The following is a 15,855-nucleotide window of genomic DNA, read 5'->3' on the forward strand; positions in this document are numbered from 1 at the left end:
AGCAATCGGCAGTAGCAATATTTCAGCTTCCATGGCTGATTTTATTTTTTGTGTTACTCCCAATTCAAGTATGTTTAGCTAATTTTCTTACACTGAGGTTAAGGATGAAACCCTATTCAATAAAATAATTATCTTTTTATTTAATTAATTCCCTATATATGTTCTTTGATGATTATGGTTTTTATTTCACATGATTAATTGGATGTTAATAAAATCTTTTCATCAATTCTGTCATGCATTATTGATTGTTAGGATTAATATTCGATTAATTCTATGCTTGGATCTATAAAGTTTATACATGATTATCTTTGATTTTATGTCTTTCATTAAATTGTTTACATGGAGTGCTTAGGAAACTTTGACTCTTTGTTATTCAATGTGTTTACATGAGATTCTTAGATGTCATATTATTAAGCAGAAAAAGAACCTACATTAGATTTAATCACTTGGGCTTAATTGTTATATCCATGAGATGACACAGATTGATTTCGAGTTGTCACTCTAAAATTGGGGATTAATTAATAATTAGATAATTACTAGTTGAATAGTGGTGGATTCCGAAACCTTGGTAATTTTTATCTCATTGAATTCTCATTTGCTTTAATTGTTTTCTTAGTTTAATTAGTTTAATTTCTCTTAAAACTCAATTTGGTCAACTAGGTTAGAATTAATATTAATTTTAGATTTAAATTAGACTTTTCAATTTATAACAATCCCTGTGGGATCGACCTCGTTACCACTACTCTATTTCTAGATTCGTGCGCTTGCGAGTACATTAAAATTTTCACAACAAGTTATTGGCGCCGTTGCCGGGGATTGTGCTAGAAAGTCAGTTTAATCTAGGTTGATTTGATTCTGCCACTAGTTATAATTTAGATTGTCTTTTATATATTTTTTTTAATTAAAAAAAAACACAAAAAATTTTTATTTGTCTTTAAATTCATTGTTTGGTTGTTTGATTTCTTTTATTTATTTTTTTATTATTATTGTTGATTTGTTTTATTTTATTTTGTTTTTCTTTCTTTCCTTGTCTAGTTAGTTTATGAGTGTTTGGGAACGTGATTTAACAAATCGTTTGGTTAAAAGAGAATCGAAAATTGATAGTAGTCAAACTAGTTCTTTAGAAGTGATGGATGACCCAAATAGACTATTGCCAATACTTCCACCAATGCAAGCAGAGAAAACCCTTAGAGAATATTTTTCACCACTTGCAGCCAACCAACCATCTTGTATTGTGTTGCCACAAACTACAGCAACACACTTTGAGCTTAAGCCCTCTGTCATTCAACTTTTACCATCTTTCCATGGGTTAGAGAGAGAGGATCCATATTTGCATATTAAGGAATTTCTTGACATATGCTCTACATTCCGTTTTCAAAATTTTAATGATGAGTCAATTAAGCTTCGTATGTTCACTTTCTCATTAAAAGACAAAGCAAAAGCTTGGTTGAATTCACTTCCTGCTGGATCTATTAGTACATGGGATGAATTGAGTAATAAGTTTCTCACCAAGTTTTTCCCTATGTCTAAAACAAATGCCCTTAGGAGAGAGATAAGTGATTTTTATCAAAGAGAGGATGAGCAATTTTACGAGTGTTGGGAAAGATTCAATGATTTACTCCTCAAGTGTCCCCACCATGGTTTTGAAAAATGGAGACTTATACAATGCTTTTATAACGGTTTAACCATGTCAAATCGTCATATGGTAGAGTCTATGAATGGTGGGAGATTTTTGAACTTACATGAAGGGGCTGCATGGGATTTCTTTAATTCACTTTCTGAGAATTCTCAACAGTGGGATTTTTCAAATCAAAGAGAAAAATCATCTCAAGTTTCTAGAAAGGGGTTATATGAAGTTAAGGATGATTTTGATGTGAAATCCACTCTAGCTACACTTTCTAGGAAAGTAGATGCCTTAGCTCTGAACCAATCAATGAATCATCATCCTAGTGTAGCTAATGAGGTTTGTGCTCTTTGTTCGAACTTGTCTCATACAGCACAGAATTGTCCATCATTACCAGCCTATCAAGAGGCTTATTCTGAGCAGGCACATGCCTTACAATCATATGAGAAAACCCCCAATAATCCATATTCACCCACATATAATCCTAATTGGAGGAATCACCCGAATTTTTCTTGGAAACAAAATCAACCTTTGTCAAACCAAGGAGGACAACAGTTAAACATGCCCAATCAACAATTTGTCCCTCCTAACCAAGTACATCCTCCTGCCCAACAACCTATATCTCAATTTGTTGCACCCCAACAAAGGAAGCCTTCTTTAGAGGATACACTTCAAAGTTTCATTCAGTCAACCCAACAAGCTTTTCAGTCAAATACTCAAGCTATTCTGAAGCTTGAACATCAATTAGGTCAATTAGCAACTACTGTAGCTGAGAGAGAAAAAGGAAAATTTCCAAGTCAACCAATTCCTAATCTCAAAGGAGTGCACGAAGTTGGATCGAGTTCAAGCCATCAACATGAAGAAGCAAAATCTGTTATGACCTTGAGAAGAGGAAAATTATTTGACAACAAAGTAGAGGTTCAAACAAGGAAGACATCTGAGCCTACTTCTTCAGATCCAATTCCATCACAAGACTCATCACCAAATGATCTAGAAGAGAGTGGCCCACCAGCTTACATTCCTAAGGCTCCTTTTCCTCAAAGGTTAACAAAGGTAAAGAAAGGGACTTCAACAGGTGAGATTATGGAAATCTTCAAACAGGTAAGTATAAACATCCCTTTACTCGATGCCATTAAGCAAGTTCCTTCCTATGCCAAGTTTTTAAAAGATTTATGCACTAAAAAGAGAAATTTACATGTCATTAAAAATGCGTTTTTAACTGAACAAACTAGCAATTTACTTCAATGTAAAATGCCACCAAAATTTAAGGATCCTGGCTCTCCTACTATCTCATGTGTTATAGGGAACCAATGTTTTGATAAAGCATTATTGGATTTGGGTGCTAGTGTTAATCTTTTGCCTTATTCTGTTTACATGCAGCTTGGACTAGGTGAGTTAAAATCAACTCCTATTATTTTGCAACTTGCTGATAGATCAATGAAAATACCTCGTGGTATTATAGAGGATGTGTTGATACAGATTGATAAATTTTATTATCCTGTTGATTTTATCGTTATTGATACTCAGCATGTACATGATCCTAAGAAACACACTCCAGTTATTCTAGGTCGTCCTTTCTTAGCTACAGCTGATGCTCTTATTAATTGTGGGAATGGAAACATGCAGCTATCTTTTGGTAATATGACCATGGAATTGAATATTTTAAATGTTACCAAGCAGCCACAAGAAGAAGATGAATTTGTTGAAGCGAATATGATAGAGGAATTAGTAGAAGATTCATTCATTTCTAATCATAATGATGATCCATTAGAGGCATGTCTAACTCATTCTGATTTATCTTTTAATGATGACAGTGCAATTGCAGAAATCAGCGCTTTACTTGATGCACCTCTAATTACGGACACAACTAAATGGAAGACAAAGTCAGAACTACTGCCTCATTCTGAGAAGAAAATTGGCCCATCTGCGGAGGCACCACCAAAATTGAAGGGACTTTTGTGAATTTCCTTTCTAATGAAGGAATACTTGAGCATGACTCTTTATCCGAAAATCTAGTTGAAGCAGATCTTCTAAATGACAATTTGACTTTTCCATCTGAATACTGAGTCACATTTTACAACTCTATATTAGGCTCAAGTTGTTTTGGAATCGCTGGTGGAGCGGCTCCTTCAAGAATCCATTCTTCTGGAAGATGGACATCTTTCCATTGAATAGGTTTTGGAATGACAGTGTTGGCTCTAGACAAATCAGTCTGCAAGAGAAGAGTCTCATCTCTTTTTGACTGGAATTTATGTTGTGTACTGAATGCGGTGATCATTGCCTTATACGAGATTTTAAAAATTAAGGCAACTGGGATGGATCCCTCAATCATGTTATAATTATGAGTTTTGATTTGTAAAATCATGCTTTTCAAAATATTTTTATCTTTAAGTGAAATTGTTATGTTTGGATAACAATCAAATGAAATTGGACCTTTACAAAGACTGGACTCAATGTTACTTAGCAAAGAATCATCAAAGGAGATGAATCGCCCATCTCTAAGGACAGCAAGTATGGAAGTATCCAAGCCTTCTTTGGTTAAGGGTTTTATACCGACTTGAATAAGACCTATGTGAACATAATTGAAATTCTTTTCTTTTAATTTCTTTAAAGAATGCTCAAAAAACAAATGAATTGTTTCAGAAGGATTTGAAAGAGTTATATCACGTTCTTCAGTTTTTATGATATAATCATTCTTTAAAAAATCAAGCTTTTTTGTTTTGTAAATCTTTTCTTTAGAAATTTTTGGAAATCTATTTTCTCTGATACCAGAAGAAAATAGGATCGAATGATGGATATGCTTTCGTTGGATCTCAATATTAAAAACTCAAATTAAATAATTAACGGATCGGCTTTTCCAAATTTTAAAATTAAATTACCAGGTTTGAAATTAAGTAGATTTGCTTTGGATCGCGGTTGGTCAGATTTTAGAGAGGTATGTGGCGTTGTTTTACCGGAACGATGTGACCGAAGTCAAGCCTTTGGATCCAGATCTGACTTAGAACAGATCAATAATCCGCACATTCTGGTTTCCAGCCTATATACCAAAACTTTTTACCAAATAATTATTAGAATCTTTTAGCAAGCCTAGCAACACATACATCTAAAGGCTAGGGTGCATACACAGTACCAGATCCGGTTCCCGGAAATGGTGCTCTGAAGGAATGGAGGGAGAAGAGAAGATTTACAACTGAGGATCGAGATCTGGTCTCTTTGCCTCAGAGGAACGTACAGTTTATATGGCAGATCTGATAGAGATCAGTCTGCAAGCATGCTTTTTTTAAAATAAAATGCTTTAAAATTAAATTACAGAAATTTAAATTACATAAAGTAAATTGCAGAAAAGTAAATGCTTTAAAGTAAATTGCGAAAATTTAAATTACATTGAACTTTAAAAATTTGAAGAACTGAATTTAAACATACATCTTTGCTTTGGTTGGCTTTTACAAATTTTCAAATCTTTCCAGAAGGGAAGATTGAAAGTCGGGAAGATTGGGAAGGTAAAGAACTAGTCTGATCACCCAAAGCTCTGTGATAGAACTATTGTGTAAACAGAAAATTTCTTTGGAACCCTTCGGAGAGAGAGAGAGATTTTTTAGAGAGAAGGAAGAGAAGAAGAGAGAGAGAAGCCCTAAAACTATGAAATGAAAAACCTGAGGAGTCTAAGTCTTCCTCTCGGTTTATATACAAAAATCTTTAAACTGTTCACTGTAGCGGGACTTTAAGTGCACAGTAACATCTGGAACTCTGCACTGTTCACTGTAGCGGGATTTTAAGTGCACAGTAACAATTGGATCGTAACTTTGAATAGTAGATGCTTTGTACAAAAATTGAAATACGATACGGGTGAAGAGACATGTGCGCTCTCACTTGTGTCCAGAGGACCACCCGAAGAAATACTAGAATAGAAATTACTTTTCTTTTCTTTTTTTTTTCTTTTTTTTTTAAGTAAATATTCAAATAATCATTTACAATGCTTTACTGGAGAGAAAATGCCGAAACAATCATCTTCGTTTTCATCTCCAAGGGAAATGAATGGCTCTTCGTCTTCATCATCATCTTCATCTTCAGAGGAGTCTGCAACTGAGGATTTTGATCTTGAGGCGAGGAGCTGTTCCATGGCTTTAAAATATTCATCTTCAGTCTTGGCGCCTGCCAAAAGAGACTGGGCTTTGGATTTTTGGGTTAGGAAGGTTTGTTGGGCTTTAGAGGTGGTTAAGGTTGGTTAAAGAAGATTTTTAGAGGAAAGCCAATCTTTGATCATATTAACAGTCAGTTTGGACTGTTCATCAAATTTTGACCACCATTTGACTTTAAAGGTTCTTTGAAGGATGACTTGGGAATCTTGGATGTGGAAGCGGAGGTTCCACGAACAGACCCATGGTAGGAAGAAATTTGCACAAAAGCAAAGAAAGGGGGAAAATCTTTTTTCTGAGTCAGAAGGTAAGTAATGGGCTTTGAAAAGGTTTAGGCAATTTGTAGCGTTTGGCGATAGGATTTGTGGAATTGGGCCAAAAAGATTCCACCAGTGATGAAACCAATTTGGGAGACTTTGAACGGTTATCTTCGTATTGAAGAAAAATAACCATGAATGGGATTTTTTGGGGTTTTGGATAAAAAAGGTGTTATACCATGCTTGTTGGTAATCCTAATAGGAAAAAGTCCGACAATGTGGTAAACGAGTCTCAAAATTTAAAGGGAAGGTTTTGAAGCTGTGGAGTAGGTCACCCCACTGGTTTGGGCTCAATACTTTAAGGATTGTGGCCGTGGAATAAGCCGGTTCTGAATGGGCTTTGGCAAGAAAGAAATGTTTGAATTTAACTGATTCAGTTATTTCCAAAATGCTTTGATAGTAAGACTGGGGTTTTGTCAAATCCCATGGTTTGAAAAACCAGCCTTTGGGAAAAAACTTTGAAATGCTTTGAAAAGGATCAGAATGGTAAAATCCATCTTCTAGAGAAAGAATGTTTTGAAAATGGGTTTTATCAAACCAATCGGAGGTTTTCTTTGAAGGTGTTGGCTGAGAAAGCACAATTTGGGAAGATGAGCTTTCAGCAGAGACAACAACATTTTGGGAAGAGGGTTTTGTAATTTCAATTTCTTCTTTAGGAGAATTTTGGCTTTGAGAAAGGTTTTGAAGGGCGAGCATGAGCTCAGGAGATTTTGTAATGGAACTCATCCATTGCTTTACTTGGTCATCAGAAGATATAGATTTGTATTGGGAACCATACTCTTCAACCAGTTCAATCCAGGATTTGATGGGTAAGGCTGAAGAAAGTAATTTTTCTTTGGAAGGGGTTGAAAGGGATTCTTTGAAAGGTTCTTGGGAACCAGTGTCTTTGAGAATTGCTTTACCTTTATTCTTCTTTGGCGGCATTATCTGTTTTGAAGAAATTCTCTGGTTAGAAAATCAGGAACAGAATTTTTATCACCTTTAATAAATTCGATATCAAAATCAAAAACACTTAAAATAGCTTGTCATCGTGCAAAAATCTGTTTTGATGCAATGTTATGAACATCCTTTTCTAAAACATGTTTTGCAGCTTTGCAATCAATCCTAAGTAAAAATTTTTGATTTAGTAAATCACTTTGGAATTTAGATATGCATAAAACAATGGAAAGAATTTCTTTTTTGATAGTAGAATAATTTTTCTGGCAATCATTCCAATGTGCAGAAACATATTGTACTATCTGTTCTTTATCATTTTCCCTTTGTTTCAATATACCTCCATAACCTATGTCAAATGCATCAGTTTCAACAATTTTAAATAATGCAGGATTTGCAAGAAATAAACATGGGATATTTTTTACAGACTGCTTTATTAATTTAACAACTTTAGTATGTTCTTCTGACCAAGCAACAGGGTTCTTTTTCAACCTATCATGCAAAGGTTTAGACATCCTATTGATATTAGGGCAAAAATCAAGAACATAATTTAAACTTCCAAGGAATCTTTGTAATTGGGTTTTGTCCAAAATCTTGTCTGGGAATTTATCTGCAAACAAAAGTGATCTTTCTATTGGAGTGATAGTTCCTTTGGAAATATAATGACCTAGGAACCGGACTTTTGTTTGAAATAAAGAAATTTTTGAACTAGAAAGGGCTAACCCAGCCTTTTTAGTAACAAGATAAAAAGTCTTTAAATGTTTGAAATGTTGATCAATACTTTGAGAAAAAATCAACACATCATCAATGTAAACAATGCAAAACTCAGAATAGGGATTATAAATATCGTTCATGATTCTTTGAAATTCTGAGGGTGCATTTTTCAAACCAAAAGGCATTACTGTCCATTCGTATTGTCCAAAGGGAACAGTAAAAGCTGTTTTGTATCGATCTTTGGGGTGAATTTGTATCTGCCAAAAACCAGACTTCATATCAAATTTGGAAAAAATGAAAGCTGAACAAAGTTTTTGGAGCAAATCTTTTTTATTAGGTATTGGGTACCTAATCCATTTTAAAGCTTTATTCAAAGGTTTGTAGTTTATCACAAGTCTAGGTACGCCTCTTTCAATCTCAGAATTTTTATTAACATAAAAAGCGGCACAAGACCATGGGGACCTTGACTTAACAATGAGTCCTTTTGACTCTAAATCTTTAATTTCATTTTTGCAATGTTGTTCCAAATCCATATTCATTTGGATTGGACAGGCTTTAGTGGGTATTTGCTTTTCATCAAAAGAATTTTCATAAGGCAAATCTACCAAATGTTGTTTCCTATTCCAAAAAGCAGATGGTAAATCGGCACATATTTCTTTTTCAATAAGACTTTTGAAATCGGAGACTTTTCTTTGTATAAAATCACTTTGTAGTTGACTTTCAGTTCTTTGAAAATTTAAATCCTTTTGTAAACAAAACAAATCATCTTGTTTGGATTTAAGGATGGCATTGATTTTGTTTTGGTAAACAGAACAAGCTTTAACAATGTTGAGATTCCTAGTTTTTGGCTTTTCAATAAACGAGAAAACAAGGTCTTTAGATTTTGCTTTGAAATATATACCATCATAATTGACAGCATAAGGGGTTATGAGATTTATAAAAGGGGTTCCTAAAATGATAGCATGGTGAATATCATTTGTAAGAACAAAAGAAGTTTTAAATTCAATTTTATTATTATAAATCGAGGCATCAACTTTGGAACTAACATTTAATTTTGAATTATTAGCGGCAGAAAGTCTTTCTTTTGTCTTTTCATGAAATCTTTTGGGGACGATCTCTTCTCTAATGCAATTTAAATCGGCGCCTGTATCAAAAAGGGCAATGGCGTCCATTGCAAAATCATCAGAAAAGATTAAAGTGACTTTAATCAAATACTTTCTTGTGGTGATTTGTTTTAAAACAAATAGGAAATCATTGGGTACAGACTCAATGTTTTCCACTTTAATTTCATCACCATCATCAGGATTAGATTCATTATCTGAATTATCCTGCAATTGTTTTTGTAAAAGAAGTTGGATAGTCTCAGAATCACTTTTTTGTTTTTCTTTTAAATCTCTGATTTCACATTTGATTTCTTTTATCTCTTTCTGAAGATCTTAGATATTAGGAACCATCTTTTTGTTTTCTTTTTATCCAAAATTTGAGTAAGATCATAAGAGTTCTTTTTGATAATTGGAACCTTAGAAATCTCAGCTGAGGTTCCGGCTTTGTCGGAATCCATAGTTTTCAAAAGTTTATCAAGATAATCCTTTTGAAGATTTGGATCTGAAATATGCTTTACAAGTTCAAGAAAAATCTCTTGGTCTTTAGTCAAAACATTGTTTTTCTTTAAATAGGAATCTGAATCAGAACCGTTGCTGCTAGATGCAGAGGTGTCTGAATCAAGTAATTCGTCGACTTGGAGGGGGTCACTATCTCCCGACATGGAAGACTCGGAGTCTGAAGACTCTATAAGGAGGGGGGCTATTTTGGAAAGGATGTCCTCATTGAGGTCAAGCTCTTGGAGTCTTTTGTTCATTCTGCAAAACTTTGCAGTATGACCTTTCATGCCACATTTAAAACATGTAGCATCTTTGAAGTTGAATGGGGTTTTAGGTTTGGCTTTAAACTCTTTCTTTTTAGAGAAACTATGTTTCTTATAAGGCCTTGAAGGTTTCTTATAAGGAAGTTTCTTAAAATCATGAAAGGGTTTCCTATGGCTCTTAGATTTGTAATGTTTCTTGTAAGGTTTTGAAGAACACTTACCATTACAGTCTTTGGAAGTAGAAGCTTTAAAGGGGTCGTAATTGAATTGCTTACAGAAACTGCCTAATTCTTGCTTAGATCTCCTAAGCTCCTGCTTTAGACGTTTCTGAAGTTTCAAATCTTGACAGATCTTTAAACCTTCTTTATTGACAAAACTGACTAGTTCACCATAAGTGAGCTCATCATAAGGAATACGATTGTCATAAAGAGCTTTGATGGAGTTTCTAACCTTTTCTCCCAAAAGGGTAGGTAAACCTGCAAGGAATTTTTCCTTCCAAGTTACATGATTCGCATCATCCCTAAGGAAGAGTCTAGTAAAGAAAGTTGTTTTGTAGTCTTGGAAATCACTAAGTTTTCTACACCTTAAGTTGTGTAGTAACTCAGCGTTTTTGTCCCTAAGGTGAGAAGGGTCACCTATGAAATGAAGGGATATGATCAATATCAGGGTAGCAACAGCATCCTGAATAGGGTTATTGAATTCGTCAAGAATGGGGGCACCATTCTCATCGGTTTGGATGGCATTGAAGATATCTAATTGCTGCAATTTAGTGAGAAGATGATCCCACCATCCTTTAAGTTGACTAGTAAAACCAGCAATTAGGATTTCTGCAATGGCCTTGTCAGAAGTTCCCGATTGGGTTTTATAGGCATTGGCTGCCATGGTCATTTGCTGCAATACACCTAGAATGTTGTACTCAGACATTCCATCTATATTCCACTCATAGACAGAGGATGCATTATATCGGGCTTGATTTAATGCACTAGGCCTGTTGTCTATAGTCAAATCAGGTGGAGATTTGGAAGTAGGGAGTGCCAATTCCCAATGGATTTTATTGGCTTTAGAAACAGGTTCTTCGATAAAGGCTTCTAAGTCAGAAGAGGCAATAGAAACCTGGTCTTGTTCAAGTACTCCAATCTTGCTAGATTGAGGAGTATCAGGGGCTATTTGAATCTTACTAGATGAGGAAGAAGCAGCTTCTATTCTATCTAGTTTTTCTCTAATAGCTTTGGCAAAATCTGATTTTGATTCATGGACAAGCCTTTGGCTAGTTTTCGAAACCTGAAAAGGTTTGAAAATAGGTTCTTTAAGCAGATCTAGGTTGACTTTGAAAAGGAAGATTTATAATAGAAGGGACTTTTGTGAATTTCCTTTCTAATGAAGGAATACTTGAGCATGACTCTTTATCCGAAAATCTAGTTGAAGCAGATCTTCTAAATGACAATTTGACTTTTCCATCTGAATACTGAGTCACATTTTGCAACTTTGTATTAGGCTCAAGTTGTTTTGGAATCGCTGGTGGAGCGGCTCCTTCAAGAATCCATTCTTCTGGAAGATGGACATCTTTCCATTGAATAGGTTTTGGAATGACAGTGTTGGCTCTAGACAAATCAGTCTGCAAGAGAAGAGTCTCATCTCTTTTTTACTGGAATTTATGTTGTGTACTGAATGCGGTGATCATTGCCTTATACGAGATTTTAAAAATTAAGGCAACTGGGATGGATCCCTCAATCATGTTATAATTATGAGTTTTGATTTGTAAAATCATGCTTTTCAAAATATTTTTATCTTTAAGTGAAATTGTTATGTTTGGACAACAATCAAATGAAATTGGACCTTTACAAAGACTGGACTCAATGCTACTTAGCAAAGAATCATCAAAGGAGATGAATCGCCCATCTCTAAGGACAGCAAGGATGGAAGTATCCAAGCCTTCTTTGGTTAAGGATTTTATACCGACTTGAATAAGACCTATGTGAACATAATTGAAATTCTTTTCTTTTAATTTCTTTAAAGAATGCTCAGAAAACAAATGAATTGTTTCAAAAGGATTTGAAAGAGTTATATCACGTTCTTCAGTTTTTATGATATAATCATTCTTTAAAAAATCAAGCTTTTTTGTTTTGTAAATCTTTTCTTTAGAAATTTTTGGAAGTTCCCAACAATCAATTGCTTTATCAAAGTTCTCAATAAAGAATTCTTCCGAACTCACAACATGCTTTGAATCACTAGTCTTCCCGGAAGAAGAGCTAGAAAAGGATGATGTTCTACAGTGCATAGGGTCCATGAGTAAAACCTATGGTCTATCTATATATATATATATATATATATATTGGGGGAAAGAGCAAAAGTATTTTCTGTGGGGACTGAGGGGAGACCGAAGAAGGAAGGCGAAAGGAATCAAAATCAAAGACATGTTGAGCTGTTACCATCCTTTTCATAAATCCATTTTTTTAATTAATGGTGATACTCAAATTTTATTATCATGTAATTTTTTGTAATTATTTTATTTAAACTATTTACGGAATGGTTGTGTATGTATTAGTTAAATAATTACTTTTTATTTATAAACGTGACTTAAATATTTAGTAAAAACTGTTTTTGAAAATGATATTACCGAACATATATTCACTACTTTTATCCTCTCAATTGTGTCTACCAAATGCATATTATTATTTTCAGTTTTAAAATACAGGATACAGAAAATCATACCAGACGCATACTTAAATTCAAAATACGGCAACTGTAAAACACCATTTTGATTCTCATTTTTATTTTCAGAAAATACAAATTCAAAAACAATACCAAATGGGCCTTTAGTTTCTCCGAATTTCAGCTCATTCAGATATGTTTAGACTATCGTTTTGCACCACCAAACATGATACATGAGTAATTTATGAAAGATTGGATAGCAACCAACCATTTTGAAAAATCGATTAAAAATCAGTTATAGACCCAATTCATTCCAAAATTTCCAGAACTAAAACATACACATTTAACTTTAATTATTTCAAACATATGGTAAATTTTGGACAAAATATTTCAATAATTTGAGAGTTCATTCCAAAATCATTACTTATAAACAAGTCTTATGATTTTGGCCATCAATCATATAAATATAAATAAGAAAAATTAAACAAATGAAGTAGATATTGCCTTATTATGAACATAAATATAAATAAGACAAATCTAATATTGCCTTAGTAATGAACTGAAGAAACAAAATTTTGTTTTGCCCTGTAAACAAATCCATTAAAGAAATGATAAAGACACCTCATTTCTTAACCTAAGCCACATACTTCAAACTTTTCCTTTGCAAAAGCATCTATTTGATAGTTTGTAATAAGTAATCATCCAATGAGACTATTTATAGCAAATAAAAATTGAAATCTATTCGATATGAACAAAACTAAAAAATAACAGTCGAAAAAAAATGAAAAGATTGCTTTTGAAAAAAAAAACTAATAACATATGAACAAATGGTTAATAAGCAATAAGTTATATCAACATAGAACCACTATGAACCAATATAAACCATCAATTTTAGCATAATCATGCTACTCTTAAGAATTCCCAAATTAGAAATTTTAGGGTTTTAGTGTAAAAAATGTTTAATGTCGTTCATCAGTGAAATAAAGTTAACCTTATAGTGACGATCAACCTAAACACAATATTTTCCAAAGTAAATATAATGAAGACTATTTGGTGCCAATAAAAGAAAAGAAAGTAGCAGAGAAAAAAACACAATAAAAGCTAAATCTTTACCTTCTTGTTTCTTCCAAGTAGCCAAAGAAACAATGCCCTCTAGTTTCTTCCAAGGAGCCAAAGAAACATAGAAGCTCTTCTCCAAATCACTTATTTAAACCTAAAAGAACAATTAAAACAAAAAAAAAACTCAAGATCTAATGACAATAAGAGAGACCCGAAATCATAAAATAAGAAAAGAAATAAGAAGTTAGGATTTTGAAGGCAAATGGTGAACATGTGCCACCGGTTTGACAGAATCATGGCTGAGCAATTTTTGACAATTTGGATGTTAGGGATTTTTCAGATCTGGGGAGCTTAGGAGGGAACGAATACTTTGGTAGAGGGAGTTGAAAAGTTATATTTTGGATAAGATAAGACTTGTCCATTTGTTTTGTTTTTATCCACTCAAAAAGCACAACTCTAAAAAAATTAAAAAATAATTCGTAGCCTAGTGGTCTTTTGATTCAATGTAGAAGCTTTAGGTTTAAGAGGTCTTGCGTTCTAATTCGAACTAAAACAAAATTAAAATGATAATTTTTAATTGCTGATACCTAAGCGTCATTGATCGCTATTACTAAAGCTATTGATACTTCAGTATTAGTAATTAGTGATATATATCTGTTAAACGCGGAAAATGATCCAAATGTATGTATATACTGATACTTTTAAATAAAGTGTCAGAAGACAAGTATCAGTAAAGATATTTTTCTAGTAGTGATTCTGTTTTATGAATGAAGTTCTTTTACATAAAATAAGAATAATAATATATAATAATAATTCCATTTATGAGTACCTGAATTTATTTGCTAATAACTATATCAAATTAGCAAAATTACATTAATTAAGCAGTAAATGTAGCACACGTGCATGCAATTGGAAGTAGTTAGCTTCATACTTCATTTGTCAGCTTGAAGCGATATATATATATATATATAATTGAGAGGTGCATGCTTTGATTCGTGGTTGTTCGGCGGCTATATAGAGCGTAAAATATTGACAGCTACTTCTTTTATCAAATTAGAGAGCCTAAAGCTAACAAAGGAAAATGGAAGAGAAATAGGAAGGTGGAGAAGAGAAAACAGAAGTAAAATGAAAGAAGTGAAAAAAAAAAAGGGAAGCTGAGAGTGAGGAAAAAGAGAAAAAGTTAAGAAATATTGAGAGTGAAAAAGAAGTTGAAAAGAGGAATTTGGCAGTTAGATTTATATTCAATCAGTGGATCACATATTTATAAAATTTGAACAATTATGATTTAATTTACATCATACGTATAAGTTTTTATATCAGTTCTAACACTTAATTTTTTTACCTGTATTTTAAAAGAAATCCGAGAATTCAAGAACCCACAAGAGTCCCAACGAACCCCAGAGTGAAACAAGAATGGTGATGGATACTATTATTACTATTATGTATCTTATGAAGCATTTATATTTAATAGTATGATTTAGTATCATGTTATGATTATACGCACGCATATTATATGATTGTTTAAGTCAAGAGATGTGATTGTATGTCAATATATGTTTACCTTTCCGCATAGGCTCTGCACATGTGTATTGAGAATTAAGTTACTCTGCCCATGCGATGTAGTTAAATCTTGTTGGGTATTGAGAAGTTTTTCCCCTATCATGCGATGATGATCTATGCGAATATTCAGAGTTATTTCCCCTAGGTACTATTTGGTGTAGTTTTGTAATGTATGTATGTATGAATTTATGTTTGCTTATGTAATGTGTTCATTGTGGAGTTATTTCATATGATTATGTATAAGTACTAGTTCGTTACTTTATTTATATATACATAATTATATCCACTCATTGAGCCGCAAACTCACTATTTTTCTATTTATTCCATTTCTCCTAGGTTTCCATTGGGTTTCGTATAGTTCGATTTTTAGTCAATTGAGGTTGGACCACGACACACATTACTGTTTGACTTGCATTTTGAGCATATTTACGTTTATATGTAAATATTTAAGATGTATGTGTATATAGTGAGATATGAAATGCATGAAGTTTGAATATGTTTTCAAATGAAGCGCAAATGTTACTATATATTTATAGTAGAAGCTTGAGACCATTTTTATATATTCATGAATTAAGTTTATATCATGAGTTTTATATATAAGATCGCATGGTTCGCCTCGAATCCGACAGATGGATCCGGGCAAGTTGTGATAGTAAAAGAATAATGGATTAATACAGAAGACTACAACTCTAAGCATGTCTTTGGTTAAACAATTTTTTACCTTCTTTGAATGAATAGCATATGGTCTATTAAGCAGGATCAATAAGGAGTAACATCTCACAGAAATAGAGCATAAAGAAGATTTCACAGATAGTACTATGAACAATCAATATGTCTGTAATAATATTATTAAATAATGAAACAATTGCTCTCAAACCAAACCACACATGAGTTGATAAATGATTTCATTGCTTTTTTAATTTCTTCCTTGTAGATTCGATTCGATCAACTTTATTTGTTAATTGATCAATATTTATGAATCTATTACTACTTGTA

At 33.1% G+C, this 15,855-nt stretch overlaps 1 protein-coding gene and 1 non-coding gene across 2 annotated transcripts; one reads left to right on the forward strand and one right to left on the reverse strand.

The window, feature by feature from the left end:
- The first annotated feature begins 1,129 nt into the window (after window positions 1-1,129).
- LOC112099048 lies at window positions 1,130-3,586 on the forward strand. The gene has a single exon (XM_024186150.1). It carries the CDS (start codon window positions 1,130-1,132, stop codon window positions 3,584-3,586), a length of 2,457 nt encoding a protein of 818 aa, XP_024041918.1.
- LOC112099363 lies at window positions 1,538-1,644 on the reverse strand. Its single transcript, XR_002906167.1, has one exon. It is a non-coding gene; the product is annotated as a small nucleolar RNA R71 (small nucleolar RNA).
- Window positions 3,587-15,855: the final 12,269 nt, after the last annotated feature.

The sequence above is a fragment of the Citrus clementina genome, unplaced genomic scaffold (assembly GCF_000493195.1).
Source record: "Citrus clementina cultivar Clemenules unplaced genomic scaffold, Citrus_clementina_v1.0 scaffold_4, whole genome shotgun sequence".
Lineage (NCBI taxonomy): Eukaryota > Viridiplantae > Streptophyta > Magnoliopsida > Sapindales > Rutaceae > Citrus > Citrus x clementina.